The sequence below is a fragment of the Otolemur garnettii genome, unplaced genomic scaffold, assembly GCF_000181295.1.
Source record: "Otolemur garnettii isolate 467f Iridium unplaced genomic scaffold, OtoGar3 scaffold00003, whole genome shotgun sequence".
NCBI lineage: Eukaryota > Metazoa > Chordata > Mammalia > Primates > Galagidae > Otolemur > Otolemur garnettii.
Window position 1 is genome coordinate 47,657,750 of NW_003852398.1, and position 16,245 is coordinate 47,673,994.

At 39.9% G+C, this 16,245-nt stretch overlaps 1 protein-coding gene across 2 annotated transcripts in view; it reads right to left on the bottom strand.

The window, feature by feature from the left end:
* The window catches only part of MEGF10 (multiple EGF like domains 10), a 154,181-nt gene that overhangs the window by 71,046 nt on the left and 66,890 nt on the right, over window positions 1-16,245 (bottom strand). For both annotated transcript variants that reach the window (XM_003782228.2, XM_012807665.2), the window contains one exon: window positions 10,531-10,623. In XM_003782228.2, coding sequence (XP_003782276.1) covers window positions 10,531-10,623 — 93 coding nt within the window. The remainder of the gene's footprint in view (window positions 1-10,530; window positions 10,624-16,245) is intronic.

The following is a 16,245-nucleotide window of genomic DNA, read 5'->3' on the forward strand; positions in this document are numbered from 1 at the left end:
TCTGAGGCTATAGAGTCTCAAACACTGGAGGGCAATCTGTCAATATCTATCAAATTATAAATCATAGGCCCATTTGACGGACTCAGAAACGCCACTTATAGGAAATTATTCCATGTGTATATAAAACTATGTGGATATGACATAAATTCAATTTTATAATTTTAATAGCAAAAGATTGGAAACACCATAGATGTCCACCATCACTGATGTACTAGTGAAAAATGTATGAAACATTTACTAAATGGAATCATATCCTGGGTAACTGGGATTCAGGAATGAGAAGCTTTATGTACTTTCAAATTATGTACCATGTGACTGTTTTACCTATTCAACTAGCTTATTAATTAAAAAATAATTAATAACACATGGGTACATAAATAAATAAATAAATGAAAATACTTAATTTCAGACAGTTAACATCATAACCCCCCCGAGATAAGATATACTTGGCTCTACCAAGATTGAGCAGTAACCAGGCAATAGGAGAAGGTAGCACGGGAGTCTAAAGGACCATCTGAGACATCCCATTCTTTCACTCTGAACACAATAGCCGAGGAGCCCATTACTGCAGTCAGAAAATGGTTCTTACGTGTTTCCTTGAAAAACATTATAAAGATTCATGATCTCATATTTCTGTTCCCTGTATGAACATTTTTTAAAAGCTGACTTACACTATTTCCTGCTATTTACTTGATCAAAGAGGAATCTAAAAAAGTTAATGAAATTCTACTTGTTGCTATGTGATTTGAAATAATTTTGTAGTCTAAATTTTTTTTCCTAATTTCTTACTATTCATAGTCTATTTGGACACAAATTAACAGCTAAGTTCTATACCATCATACAAAACTTCCACTCCGAGAAATAATGTGCAAAAGTGTAGGCAGCAAAATAGTTAAACATCCTCCATTCAAATAAAGGCTGACTTTGAACACCTTGCTTATTCATAGGGCCACCGTTTCCAAAGTGACTCCCCTCTCTCCATAATAACCTTGATGCTTATACTACAATCTGTTCTCCCTGGAAGATGAGCAGCTCCCAGATCCATATTTTCAACACAATAGTTCAAATAGTTCCATGAACCAAAGCTCATGGAAACCACATCTTGACTGATTTCTACAATGTCACAGCAGCTCCCAGTTTATGGGCAAGGAATCTCCTACCAAGTCACCAAACAGGACTGTACATAACCACAGTGAATCCTGAATCCACAGGAGCCCAGGCAACCTGACGGCCACTTGAAGGAAACACTTCAAGTCATGTCTTTTCTCTAGAAGACCCGAGGCCCCTCCCCCTTGGCCTGTCCTACTCATTTACAGACTTCTGCTCCTGTGTTAAACGGAAAGCACTGGAAAGAAGAGGTCACCTCTGAATCATTTCTCATACTTCATACCTCATTTGTGTATTGATGACCACTCCTGGCACATGCATGCCTTTATTCCTTCCTTCCACAAGTAATAATTGAGCATTACTGCACACCTAGCACTGTGCTAGACTATAAGTGGTGACCAAACAGCAGTGAAAAAAACAAAATTCTTGTTTTTATGGGGCTTACCTCCTGGAGGAGAAGACACACACAAAAAAATAAAACGTAAACAAATCAAACATTATCAGAGAGTGCTGTAAAAAGAAAAGCGTAAAAGGCAATGTGATAAAGAGTAATAGGGGCATATTCTTTGCATGTGGAGGTCAGAGAAAGTGTCTCTATGGTGATGACACTTAGGGTGAAATCTAATTGATGTACAGAAGTCAGCCATGCAAAGATCTAGTGAGAACAGTATAATTCCAGGCAGAGAAAATGTCAAGTACAAAGGCAAAAAATGAACCTAATGTGTTCCAGAACTGAAAGGCAGAGGCTGAAAAGTGGGAGGTCCTAAAAAGCAGTGAGGTGAGAAGGGGTCAGGGAAATAGACCATGCATGACTTGGTGGAACACGATCGAGGCATTGGAGTTTCTTCTGACTACAGGGGAGATACTGGGCAGTTTTGAGAAAAGGAGCGGCATGCTCTGAAGCACGTATGTGTACAACTGTGGTCTCAACACAGAGAACTGACTCTGGGGGCCAGAAAGAAGCAGACACCAGCAAGGAGACAGTTGCAATCACCAATTTAGAGAGGATGTGGTTGAGGTTGAAGTGAAAAGAGGTCAGACTGGGTTAACTTTGGAGCTGAATCAACAAGATTTGCTGGTAGATGAAAATGGCACAAAGTAAAAAATAAAAAAGGGAAAAAATCAATAAATGATATGGAGTGGAGTTAAACAGCATGACAGCCCAGACGTATCTTTACAGGTCACCAGCGTGAGTAATGTAAACATCTATAGTAGTCTCACAATGCCAGAAGCAAAACAACCAGACATGAATTCATCTGGTAAGAACATCCGTGATCAGAGCTTGGAAATAATGCACACACACAAGGATGACTTCACCGAGCGAGGCTCTGACTGGGGAACCTCTTAGCAAGCAACTGTGGACAAAGGGAGGCTCTGTCTAAAGATGGACGTGGCCTGTGATACAACAAGTCCACAAAGAGCTGACCCACCACTGTCCAGTCAAGACCCGGCTGTTGCAAAGTGTGGAGGAGGAAGCCATGTTTCCACACAAGGAATTTAGGAAGCCTCTGCTTGATTGCCACGATGACACTGCCAGGCACAGCACTCAGCACTTAACAGGCGTGATGTCTTTAATCCTCACCGACATGGAAGCAGATACTCTTATCTTTATTCAAAGTGTGAGTAAAGTGCGGCCCAGAAACATACAGAAAGCAGAGCAGCTAGGGCATGGCGATTCCATTCCACCACGGGGGCTGGAAGGATGGTGGTGGTGTTTCTCTGCGCCCCCAGAGAGCAGCCAAGAATAGCCCAGATTTCAGATTCCTTCAAAAAGGCACAATCAGCCACTTCTGTCTGAGACCACTATCAAACTCTTTGGTTGGTCGTCAGTGAAATTACTGTCGGGACAGGTTCTGATGAAGCTCAATCCTTCCCCATCAGCAACATCCTGTCCCCACACCACTGAACCCAAATGATCTACCCTTATTCTTGCTGCCTCATCAACCTGATTTCTAAAGTCATCCTGACAGTGTGACGGGCGTGTTAACAACTTGCAGTGAGGACGAGGCTCCCAGTGTCTTTGCTCCTCAGACGACATCGATCCCACCACCACAGACAGTCAATAGACTTTACGGCAGAACCTTGCTGGGAAATGTGTCAGCAATTTGTGCCTTCCCATTTCCGGCTTGTAACAGCCTTCAGATGGATTCCCCCATTCGAATATCCTGCAGGCGAAGTCTTAGTACTTACTCCACATTGCACCGCATGCCTGCTTTATACAAAAGATTGTCAGCGCCCCTGACCTTGAGCCTGAAATGTTTGAGCTAGTTTTGCCTCCTAGGCATATTTTTACTACTTGCAAGAACATTTAGGCAGAAATGCTCTTAGCAACTAAATAAAAACCCCAGTTTGGATTTCCTAGACCAATATTAATTTCCATTGTTGCCTCTTTGGGGTACTAATGTCAAAAGCAAAGAGCCTGGGGGGCAAGCATTTGAAAACTGCTTTCTGGCTGCTGATTGATGGAGAACTCTCCCATTTGTGCCCTATAGCCACAGGCACGACAAGCTTCTCTCTAAACATTTAGAAAATTATAAATAGGATTATACAGGTTAAGAAACAAACGCGTTATTGCCATCCACACAAAAGCTTAAACAGCCTCCAACACAAAGAAAAACCCCAGCAACTGCACATATATATTTATTAATGTAAATCACACATAGACTCCCGGGCTTGAAAGGAATCGTAAATAAAATCTGGCCCAACATTTTTAATATTACAAATGAGGAAAGTCCAGATTGGTGCCTTATAAATTCATCATCTCTAATGTTAGTGTGCCCTCCACATCTCTCAGGGGATCGACTGATGTGAATCTTGTCCGGTGTCCCCTGTCCCTGCCGCCTGCTCCCATTCCCCTTGCTGTTACCGACTCTTGTTACTTTCACTAAACCTCTTTTCCAACTCCAGGAGGCACCATGCATACCATTGTGCATGGGCTCTGGATGAGATGCGAGTCTGGTTCCACCACATAGGAACTATACAAACCCAGGCGAGTCACTGAGTTTTTCTGCACCTCCATTTCCTCATCTGCAATCTAGGAATATTAATTGCAACCAGCTCATATGTGTGGTGGCTATTAAATGAGTTAATTCCTGTGAAGTTCTTACAATGATGCTTGGTACATATTAAGTGCTCAATAAAGGTGGGCTATTACTAGCATCACCACATCACCAGTGGGACCCAACTTCTGCTCCCTTTCATACCAGCAAGAGAAAATGTCCTCAAACAGATGCCCCTCAGAGGCTCCTTCACATTGTAACACATCAGCACCCCTGGCACCCAGAAGCCTTTCTACACCTGCTCTGGCCTTTGCTTCCCGCCTCCTTTTGCTGGGAGCAGGAAGTGCTTCCCCTCTGTCAGTGCCCAGGGTTCCACCCCAGCTCCCCGCCATCTTCTCAGGAGCCTTGCTCCCCTCTCTCAACAGCCTCCAGCCTCTGGGTCTTTCCTTTCACCGTTCACTTAGCCTCAGAGTCTTTCTCATCTTAAAACAAAGGAATGTGATTTTTCAAAAGACATTTTCTGGACCCTACATTTACTTGTTACTAATTCCCTGATTGTTTGCTCTCCTTGGCTTCTCAGAGGAGTGTCTAGAAGAGTACTCAACACTTTATCATCATCTTTTCATTCCCTCTCACCCCAGAATATCTGCTTCCTGTCGCCAGCAGTACACTCAGCCCCTCTCTCCCTCAGCCACGCAGAAAACTTCTAAATTGCCCGACTCCATTCAATTTTCTTCAATCTGCTTTCTCTATTGAGGCCATTTTCTTCCTTACACTTATCTATACCTTTTCCCCAAGCTATGGGTTCTGTGAGACCAGCAACTATTCCTTACTTATTCCCTTATCCCCAGCATCCAATCCAGTGGCACAGTAATCACTCAATCACAGTTCACAAAATGAACACATGAATGACCTTCTCGGAATCACACAGAATCATACAGTCCATTCAGTCTAATTAAATGGAACATTTACTGTGCTCCAACCACATGCCGGGTACGATGAAGGCTAAAGAGATTGATAACACATGGGCCCTGCACTCCAGGAGCCGTTTGTCATCCAGGGAGAGGAGAAATGGAATAGAGGATTGATGCATAGATGGACAGATTGATGGAGGAAGGAGAGAGGGAGAGAGAAGTGTGCGTGTAGGAAAGAGGAGAGGGAAGAAGAGTAAGAGGGTAAGAGATCACTGTTATGCACTCAGCAGGCTGCAGTACACATTAGGATGTCAATAAAAGTAAAAATATGTGTGTGCTTTTTAAAAAATCATTTCAATCAAATTTAAAAAGAAGCAATATGTCTAAGGTCAAGTCAAATATATCATGATTTCATTTTAGGATTACAAAGTTGGTACAGTTCTCTGATATACCTGCCTTTTTACATAGAAAATGCATTGAGACCCAGGAACACTGACTGCATCCCATAGGTAGGAGCCCTCTTCTCCACAGCCAAGGTAAACCGTCAAACCTTGGACCAAAGTCCAACACTTTGTAAAACTGTGCATTTAAAGGTAATCATCAGTCCCTTAATCTCCCATGTATTTTAGGAAGGAAAAAAGATAGTTGTGTGTAATAGTGACCAATTTATTGCCATCTGGCTATTTTAGACTCCTAATGTCAGTAGAAGGAATTACTTTTGTGGCCGAACTGATTGATCCCGATTATCAAGGCAAAACTGGGTTGCTGCTACACATGGGGAAAGGGAGAATCACATCGGGGACCCAGGGAGTCTGGGGAGTCTCTTTTCCATGACCAGTGGTAAATGTCAGGGGAAATGTCAACAGGACATGTCAACAACCAAAAAAGGGCAGGTGATATAGGAACTCAGACTTATCAATGATGAAGGTCTGAGCCACTCTATAAGGTAAAGAACCTCTATCAGGTTTGAGTTGAGGATGGCAGAAATGTGGGACAGGGAAAGAAAGAAGGAAGGAAGGAAGGAAGCTATTAATATCAATTACAGCCCTATGATCAACAAAAAAAAGAAGTAAATATTTTTTATTTGCTTGTTAAATGTATGTGTTTATTTTTATTTGCTATTTTCTTTTCTTTTGTCCCATTTTTATTTTATCTTATATACAAGTTGTTGGGAGTTAGCTCTAGTACCTAGGAAACAGAACAGTTAGTACAACAGTGAGTTTGAAATAAAGTTAATACCCGTATAATCAGTAATGGCTACAGTGACTACTGGGACTCACATCTGCTCACAGGAAAGTCTTCATTCTGTAAGATAAATTGCTGTATTATATTAGGTGGGAATACAGGATTGCTTTGTTGATGCATAGAAATGTAAACGTGTGTATAAGGGTGCATCTAAGTTTAATCTAAATACTATGAAAGGACATTGGAGCAATGAGGGATTGGCTAGGAAGAAGCAGACAGAACTCTACAGAATGTCGGAGAAGCAGAATAAAAACAGCCACTACTCCTAAGGCTGAGATAGAAGCCTAACTAGCTGAGTAATAAAAAAGATGGCCTGCAACCGTTATCAATTTATTGCCTCTCAATTCTAAATTTATCCTTCATTGCTTGCTCTACAAAAATGTATATGGGCCCTTTAAGTATCTTTCCTTTACCAGCTGGCTGAGGGTCAAGCATGTTCAGAGAGGCATAGCAGAAGGAAGGATTTCCCATCTTAGTTCCCGGGCACTCACTCAGCTGACCCCTGCAGTGTGCTTGTCTCCTGCAGCACCCAGTCCCTGCAGTGCAAGCCCTGTACCAATGGCTTCTCTGGTACCAAGCCCTCCTAGCACCTGAGGCTTTCCCAGAGCCCTATTTCTACAGCACAAGTGTCTTCTCCAGCACCATGTTCCTGTAGCATGAACAAGCAGCATCTATCAGCCAACAAGTTCCCCCTTTTCTTGTAGTAGAGTGTTTCTGGTGAGATACTTTCCCATGAAGAGCTTTCTCAAGCATCCTATAAGGCAGATTTCCAGCAAGTTCTGCTAGAGTAGTATCACATGGCTTCTCTCCATTCAGTGAGCTGTGGCTGTGTCCTTTCCAACAGGTCTGGATCACAGACTTCCTCTTTGGGCTTATCTCAGCCCTAGAGGTAATGGCTGCTTTTATTCTGCTTCTCCTATAGAGATCTGTCTACTTCTTACTAGCCAATCCCGCCTAACCCCCAATGTCCTGTCTTAGGAAGTCTTTAGATTAAACTTTCTCCTTTCAAGTGACTGTGTCTTATTAACAGTGTTCACACCCAGCATCCTTGTTAATAGTGTTACACCCTAAATATCATTCCTCAGTAAAAAGAACCAAAATTTCTTTCAGAAATGGCTCATTCTATGGCTGAGGGCAGAAAAATACAAGATGAGCCTGGAGTATCTCATAGTACCAGAAAGTAAGGATGTGCTCAAAATCAAAAAGAGGAGGCATGTCAAAAGGACACAAAGGCCAAAGATGGAAAATCTGAGCAATAAAATAAATTATGTAATATTGGCTTTTAGTTCAAAATATCAAATAAATATACAGGAGTCTGTACTGATATAAATAAATGATTAAGTAAAAGGAAAAGAAACCAATCTTCCTTCCAGACGAATTCCAAATAACATAATTAGACATTCCTCCCTCAAAGACAAGGAGCAAGCTTAACTCTTGCCCTTTGCTCCTTAGGGTAAGTTAGACATGGTGACTTGGTTCCAGACAATAGAATAAGGGAAAGGAAAAAATGGGAAGAAACCTGGCAAATGCTACCTCAACCAACTGATGGAGGGTAGCCAACGATGACATCATCAGTGATGTCATGTGAATATTATCATATGATGTGATGAGAGGGGCACCTCAACTTGGGGGTGTTCTTTTCAAAGCTCAGAAGCCCAGTTTAATCATAAGAAAAACAATAGACAAATATAATTTGGAGGACATTCCAAAAGATACCTGGCCAGGCCTCTCTAGACTGTCAAAGTCATGGAAAACAAGGAAAGTCTAAGAAACTATCACAGCTCAGAGGAGGCTGGAGAGATACGATGGTGAAATGCAGTGGGGTGCCCTGGATTGAAGCCTGGAGCAGAAAGAAGACATTACTGAGGAAAAAATGATGAAATCCACATAACACCTGGAATTTAATTAATAGTAACATACTAATGTCAGTTTCTCAGCTCTGACAAATTCAACAGTACTTTTAGGGGTTAACAATGGGGGAACTGGGTGTGGGTAGATGTCTGTATTATCTTGGCAACTTTTCTGTAAATCTAAAATCTGTGGTTTCTGTATCCTGATTGGACCCTGACTGATATAAGGAGCTGGCCTAATTATCAAAGCAATCACTTTATGGGCCTAACATATATCATCAAATTGATGCATAATGATAGTCAGAGTGGAGGTTAAATAGAAATAGAGTTCTTGAAAATTAAGCCATTTTAAGACATAGTAGATTATTAGTGCCTACATTTTATTTCCAGAATTATCTGGCCAAGAGTAAATAAAATTTTATATTTCCTGGTACTAGGATAACTGCCACAGACAAAACTCATGGAGCAAAACCCAGTGAGTAGTTCAGCTTAGCATACTATTTTTTGTGTGCCTAAGAAAAAGGTATCGGAAATGTTTTTCTCTGAACATCTTCAAAGACTTCAGATATCTGTTCATGTTTATTTATGTTTTGTTCATTATAAACAAACATGGTTCATCCCTAAACCAGGAGCTGTAGAATAAACTAAAAGTTGCCTGAATATTATCTTCCAATATTAAAAGAACAGATGTTCTCAGAATTCTAGAGCTTCATTCAAAAGCCAGTAACCTCCAAAATAAAGCAACAGTTTGTTTTCTAGAAGGCCCAAGTCAGTTCTAGAGACCTGCAACCCCCGTAGGCTTTTGTCTTGCTTACACAAACAGTCTTCAGTCAGATCCCTTCGCTGGAGGTGGGCTGTGGTTTTAGGAGACAAAGAATGAATACAACCACAATTCTTCCATAGCCTTCTTGCCCTGGAATTAGTTACAAACCTCATTTTGCAAACAAAGAATACACCCACTCATCTCTTTCTTTCTAGTTGATAATAATGTTATTTTTCTTCAAAATGTCTAGGCACCACTGATTTTTAAGCTGGAAAAGTTAATGAAAGCAACGTTGCGTTTGAGGTCAGTCGGCCAGAAAAATGGACGTGAGCCAAATCCCACATCTCAAACATTTTGCCTCAGTGGCGTGTGAACAAAATGCTTACTCTCCTCCTGATCTCCAATAGAAGCCAAACAAAACCCTGCAAGACAGTTATCCACTGCAATTGAGAAGCCTGTCAAGGGCAGAAAGACACACACACACACACACACACACTCCCTGGTTAAGGTACAACAAAAGGGAGCTCTGTGCACAGACTGCATAACGGCTTCCCCTGGAGATGCTGTTTCAGGGAAAGCCAAGAGATCACAAGTTCGAAACAAGTCGTCCTAGCAAGATAAAGCGTAATCTTCCCAATTCTAAAGTAAATAAGCAAGCAAATATTCATAAAGCTCGCTTAAAGCCCTTTCGGACCAGTTTCAAAAAATTATGTGATCCCAATGAAAACAAATTTATGCCGTCACGAGAACTTGCTAATTTTTTAAAACTATTATTTCCTTTTCCAAATTGCAACGTTTCATGCTTTACAATTTAGTTGCGCTTCAATTCCTTTTCACATTTCTTAAGCCACAGAAAGAAGCATTAAGAGACTAGGAAGTGGACGCAATTACATATGCAGCAAAACGTTAACCAGAAGATTTAAGTTTTAACTGTGAAATTTAGAAAAGCAACTGTCTTGTGTGACATTCCATCATTCAATCTTCATAAGAATGAATACGGAACTTGGGGTGCAGCCTGCTTACAGTCCAAAACAGCATCATTTTAGAATGATTAATGTTACATAACGGAGACACATTGCATGCCATGCTATGATTTGATTTAATAAGTACCAAAATACTCAGGAATTTTTATTTATTACAAATATTTCTCCCTCAATTATCTAAGCAAATGTTCAATATTTGCATCTTGGAATTCAGACACAAAGAGTTATATTAGCATGAAAAATACCAATTTTACTTCTGAGCTAAAACCAATAGGTGACGAATTTTAATCACCAAGATAGTAGTCTAGATGCATCAACAGGTAAACACAGACGTTAAAAATACAATAGCTATGTTACCACAACTGCCTTGCTTAAGTAAGGAACCTGAATTACGGACACTACTCTGGAAAATGCATCTATATTCACAGAAGTCTGAGTATCAGATTGTTGAAATCTCCTTGTGCCAAGTACATCTCTTTATACTCAATTAACAGCGGTTCCGTATATATATGAAGAGATTCAGAAAGGACTGTACAAATGATTGGATTTGGATCCACACCACGCTCTGCCTAGAGCTGAAGAAGGAACGCTTGGTTCAGGGTCATCTGCAGACAAGGGGGCCCACACAGCAAAACATCCCGAGACAGACAAGGGCAGGTGGAAACTTACCACTGGAGCAGTTGGTCCCTCCCCAGCCAGGCTCACACTGACAGGTGTTTGGAGCAACACAGCGACCATGGACACATTTATCAGCACAGTGGGCTGTCAGAGAGAAAATCAATCAAATTAAGAGAGTTGGCACAAGAAAAAAACAAAAAAGCCAACAACACAGCTGTTGCCCATCCCAGTCTCAAGTATCAGTTAAAAACAACATGCATGCTTGATAATTTCCCTCAATCCATTCCTCCGCCCTCGAACAGTCTGCTGCATTACCAAACAATTCCCCTTCTTATTTTGGTATCTCCAAATAAATTCCTTCATTCCTACTATTTTATTCTACTTCATGCCAAATTAGGAAGGAAGTTTCAAGGAAAACTGCCTAATTCACTTTATAAAAAAAAATTATCAATGAGGACCAAACACACTCCCTTTTCTTGGCAGGAGAACATGTGGAGAAAAAAGCCACAGAGCCAGATACCAGGACCCCAGAAAGAAAAGAGTGGGCCAAGACGCAACTCCCTTTGCATAACACATTCGCCAGAAACAACAGCCACGTTTCTTGGTGGCTGTTATTCACAACTATGACACAGCAGAATTGCACGCTCTTTTCCTATTGAGGAGGATATTTTCAAATGTCACCCTTTGGGAAATATTAAATCTCAATCCCTCTTTCGTTAGTGAAATCTGAGGTGTACCCAGTCCTTGGAGGTAAGGAGCGTAGTGTTGGAGGTAAGGAGCGTAGTGGCAGGCAAAGGACGATTTGATGATTTCCAAAGTCATAGTTATCTTAGCATGAAAAATGCCAACTTTACTTCTGTATGAGCTCACAGAAACAGACCTCAAAAATCTGCTATGTGGAACTTCTGCACTATTACCGTCCTGGTGCCACTCACACTGATTAAACGTTCTTTAAAATACCTGGATATATGAGGAATTGTGAGTGCAACTTGGAAGAATGTGGAGTTCAGATATTCTAAAAGTTTATTTTAGAGTGAGATGGGTACTCTGTGTACTTTAGAAATGCCTTTTTATTAATGTATGACTTGTTACAAAAGTAAAAATGTTTACTGTCCAAACACATAAAATGTCAATAAGGAAATAAACCTCATCTCCAGTTCCACAAACTAACATTTTTGTGGACGTAGAATATTAAGGATTTTTTCCTACATATTTTTCTCCTCAGAAAAGAAAGAGAACCATATTTTTCAATTCGCTTTTCCATTTAATATAATGAGCACAATATTTCCATGTCATTAAATATTCATGTATATGATTTATTCACGGTTCTGTGTTTTTTATACATACACGCACACAGTGTATAGACATTGCAGGACCAAAAATGATGCTCACGTCTAAGATCATGAAGACCTAGACACAAAGAGATATAAGGAAGAGGCATTTTAGAAGAAGAGAAACCAAAAGCAAGTGGTGAAAAGAGAAGTTCTATTAGGGTGCAGTGTTTGGATTAATAGCTTTGAAAGGCAGAGAAAGATCTTGAAAACCAAATTTAAGTGTTAGGAGTTTTATGCTGAGAATGAACTAAGAATAATCTAATGAAAAGTATAAATATGTCACAAGAGGTAGAGGACACCACAATGAAATAAAGTGACCAAAATTTCAAAAAATATAGACCGTCTTGCTATCACCAGAACAATTCTTCAGCACCCAGGTGATTTGATGAGGTGAGAATGGGACTCAGGTCCAGGCTAAAGCTGTGGACACTTGAATTCCAAGGAAGTGTTTCGCAACCTCATAATGTTTGATTCAGACAATTACACAATTAACTGTAATTAAAATCAGAACCTGCCTGTAGCAGAGGAACATAGCAGCCCTACACTGTGCTGACTTGTGTTGCTGAGTTAAGTCAGTATGTGCTGACCCCAGAGTTCCATGTCTCCTTCCATTTCTACACGTGTTTGAATGTGTAGATGTCATCCATTAGAAAAGCCATTGTTCTGTTTTCTTTAAAATTTAGGTAGGCATACACCTAAAGCCAGCAGGCTACCAAACTCAAGTGTGCAAAGGTCAGTTCAATGTCACAGACATCCTGGGTCTCAGCGCAGAGCACTCATCACGCTCTGACCCTGAGACTCTCCCACCTTACACAGAGCGTGGGCATCCACCGTAAATATTTCAGTATGAGATGACTTTGTCTCACTTTGTACCAGAGTACCTATGTTTGTAACTATTATTAGTAATCAGCCTTCAAACCCAAATTTATCAATTTCTCCTCTTCCATGATATTAAGGCTATTGAAAATTATGTTTGCATAGTCCTAGAAGTTTTACAAATTATTTACTATTTGCTTATAATGTAAAACGAGACTTCCTTGATCCTATGCATTTAGAACAAAGCACCAAAGTTAAACATGGTGGAGAGAAGTATCACCCATATCCTTGAATTTCACATTTTTGTGCTTGTTTAATAATGTAGTTCTTGGCCAATTCATTTTATACTAAAGAAAATGTTATAAATGTTAATTTCTATGGTAAATTTATAATAATAAAAGGGTGTTTGTTTTTATATCTTGGGCATCCATATAACATTTAGTTTGACAGAAGAATTAATTCTACCATTTGAGAATCTGAAAACTTCTGAGTTAGCAGGAAGCTGGGTTCCATCAGAGCAACCTCGGGCTTCTTATCCACCTGGGAAGTGGCTGGCTATTTGAGGAGCATGCTTGGGGTCTTCTATGGACAGGTGGCAATTGGCTGCTTTCTTTTTCTTCTTTATCCTTTCTTTTTTTTTTTTTTCACTCCTCCTCTTCCCTTTTACCAGTCATCTGCTTCCTCTCCCCATAAACTACTTCATAGATATGCACGGTTACTATTGAAAGTGCGGATTAAAATCTGGTTGGGTTGTGGTTTCCTGGGCTCTTAATCCCAGGGTGACCCCAAAATGATTTCCACTGTAGCACCTGAACTGACTAATAAGAAAGGTAAGAGTGAGCAAGCAGGCCTACCACCTTTCCATCAATATCAAGGTAACACTTATTAAAAATGCATAAATGAATTATGATAAACTAGGAATACAGGGGGTTAAGAACCAGAACTACATATGCTCACATATCAATCCACTGGGTCTTTTTCTGTTATTTTTATTTTGTTACACACAAAAAAAGATAATAAGTAAATTTAGATGGGAAGAATCAAAAGACACTTGCTTCTGATGCTCTGAAATTGCTTAAGATTTGACTCTTGATAGCGCAAACTTAGGGTTTTATGAAATAAATTCCAAGGAGTCCAGTCTATTGTTATAGAAGAAAAAAAATCCCATAATGATAATTTTAAAACAGGGATCATTTTTACAAAAACCTTGAGCTAACATTTAGCCAAACTCTGAAATAAAGTGTGGCTAGATCATTAGCAAACAACAAATCTGCCTGTAAGTTAACTAGGAATTGGAAGGAGAAATCTGCTTTCCTAATGACTTCTTTATTTTTAATTAAAGCTAAAGTCAATGGAATTATCTCTGAGCACTGAAGCCTGAAGTCAAAGAAGGATCTAAATGATGAGAAATATTGGAGTCTAAAAGGAAGGAACACAAAACTCTTCTTCCATGGGACAACATTTTCACACAGCAGTAGACTCTGTCACACAAGGGCCATTTCTGGTCCATGCTCCTTCCTATTGTGTCTGGACTCTCCGCATCCAGCAAGAGCCCTCACCAGGTACCCTCAAGATAGAAAGAAGCAAAGAGAAGAGGACAGAATAAGCCACAGAGCTCTCTATGCTCTTTAATGTCCCAGCTCACCAAGTTGTACAAACACCAGTTCTGCCACATGTAGTGGCAACCCCACACCCAGGAGATCAGCTGAGCACTACCTCAGCCTCACTGCCCTTCGTGTAGCTCCAAATACCCCCTCTCTAGGTCCTGAATTTCCATGGCTAACAGACTCCACATAAGAGACTAAAGTCAGTTAAAGACATGAAGTTTTCATGTAGAAGACCCCAAAGTGAACTAGAAAAGAAGGGGGAAAGAAGTCCACCTTAGCAAATGTTCAATAGCTCAGATCTCAAAGATAGGTACAAAGGACCCATTCTAAGTGTAGATCTCCCACAAATGGGAAGTCATTTTATTCCCTATCTTTGTCTTTACTCCTTATTTTTTAGAAGGAAAATTAAAATCAAGATAAGCCTTGCAAAAGCAATATATCCAATATGATTTCTTCTTCCCAGCCATCATGAAGAAATATATTCTGAGTTTTCAATGGTCTTTTTTAGAAGCTAAATCTCTACCCATGTTTCAGACATCAAGCTGCAAGGGGCAGCCAAGTCATCCTTTTCCCTCCAGAATTGGAAAGAAAGAGACACTGATGAGAAGAACAGGCCATGTCTTTGAAGTAAAAGCTGTGGACAGTCTGTCTGCCTGATGGACAGGTGAGGACTAACATGACGACCCTGGAATCTTCTCTAATTAGGCTCCTGTTTCAGCCTTAGTTCCTAAATCCATTTAAATCCCATTACCGATGACATGGACCTCATTCTTTTCACTTGTAAATACTTGGCTTTAATGCTGACAGCCATTAACTGTACTCAATAGTTTTCTCCTCTAACACACACATTTCCCTTTGCATTTTCACTGAGGGAGACCCAAAAGTAAAAGGAAGAATGGGCAGACCAAAGACTCCCTTATATACCAATTACAGCACTAAATGCAGTACATACCATTGTCCTGAAAATATATAATAAATTCATTTGGAATATGTTTCCTGGATCAAAGTATCTCTTAAAAATAATTGTCCAATAGAAACACAAACCTTCCAGCTAATCCATCTTTTCTCAGAATTTCCTCTTACTGATGTTGTTGAGTAAAGAACATCACAAGCTTGTTTTCTCTGATTTATTCTGTGAGTTGTACAAAGGAATATAAACTTTTAGAGTTAAAGGTACATATACTGAGCATCATTCCTGCATTTTTCAGACAGGAAAACAGACTAGGAAAATGGAATGATTTTTCCAGTATGTGTAGTTGCTGTTAAAGATAGGAATAGGATTAAAACCTAGTCCTTGACTCCCAGTCAACCAAAACTTAGGGTGAGTTGTAATGGGAGTAGGATGATGAAAGGGGTTAAAAAGTAGGGTAGAGGCTATGCTGGGTCAGACACTAGGGCAGGGGTATTAGATGGCCAAGAGGCAGGAGTCAGAATAGTGAAAGGAGAAAGAGGGAGAAAGTAAATAGAGTTTACTTTCAAAATAAACTTAGCTTTGCCTAAGGTTAATTATATACAAACTCTTTACAAAATCTAATTATTATAATAACGTTCAAAACAGACAGCAATAAATTTGTATCATATTTCCAAACATTATAGTTCAGCCCTACCCTATTATGCTTGTTTATATTAAAAAAAGAAAGATAATTCTCATATCTTTCAATTTAATATTTACTAAAGTACCAGGCACATTGCTAGCCACTACTATGGATAAAGAGATGACAGACAAGGAACTCTTAGTGTGCAAAGGAGATCACATGGAAATCCATCAAACTCAGTAAACCCGGAGCAGAAAGCAGTGGCAATAACAGAGTTTTGAGCAAAATACTGAAAGAATATTGAATGATTTCATTTATATAAAATGTCCAAATAAGAAACTCCATATAAACAGGATATTAGTTGGCAGTCTAGGGTGGGGAGGGACTGTTGGTAAACGTGAGATGGATAATGGGCACAGAGTTTCTTTTGAAATGACAAAAATGTTCAAAAATTGTGTGATAGTTGTGCAACTT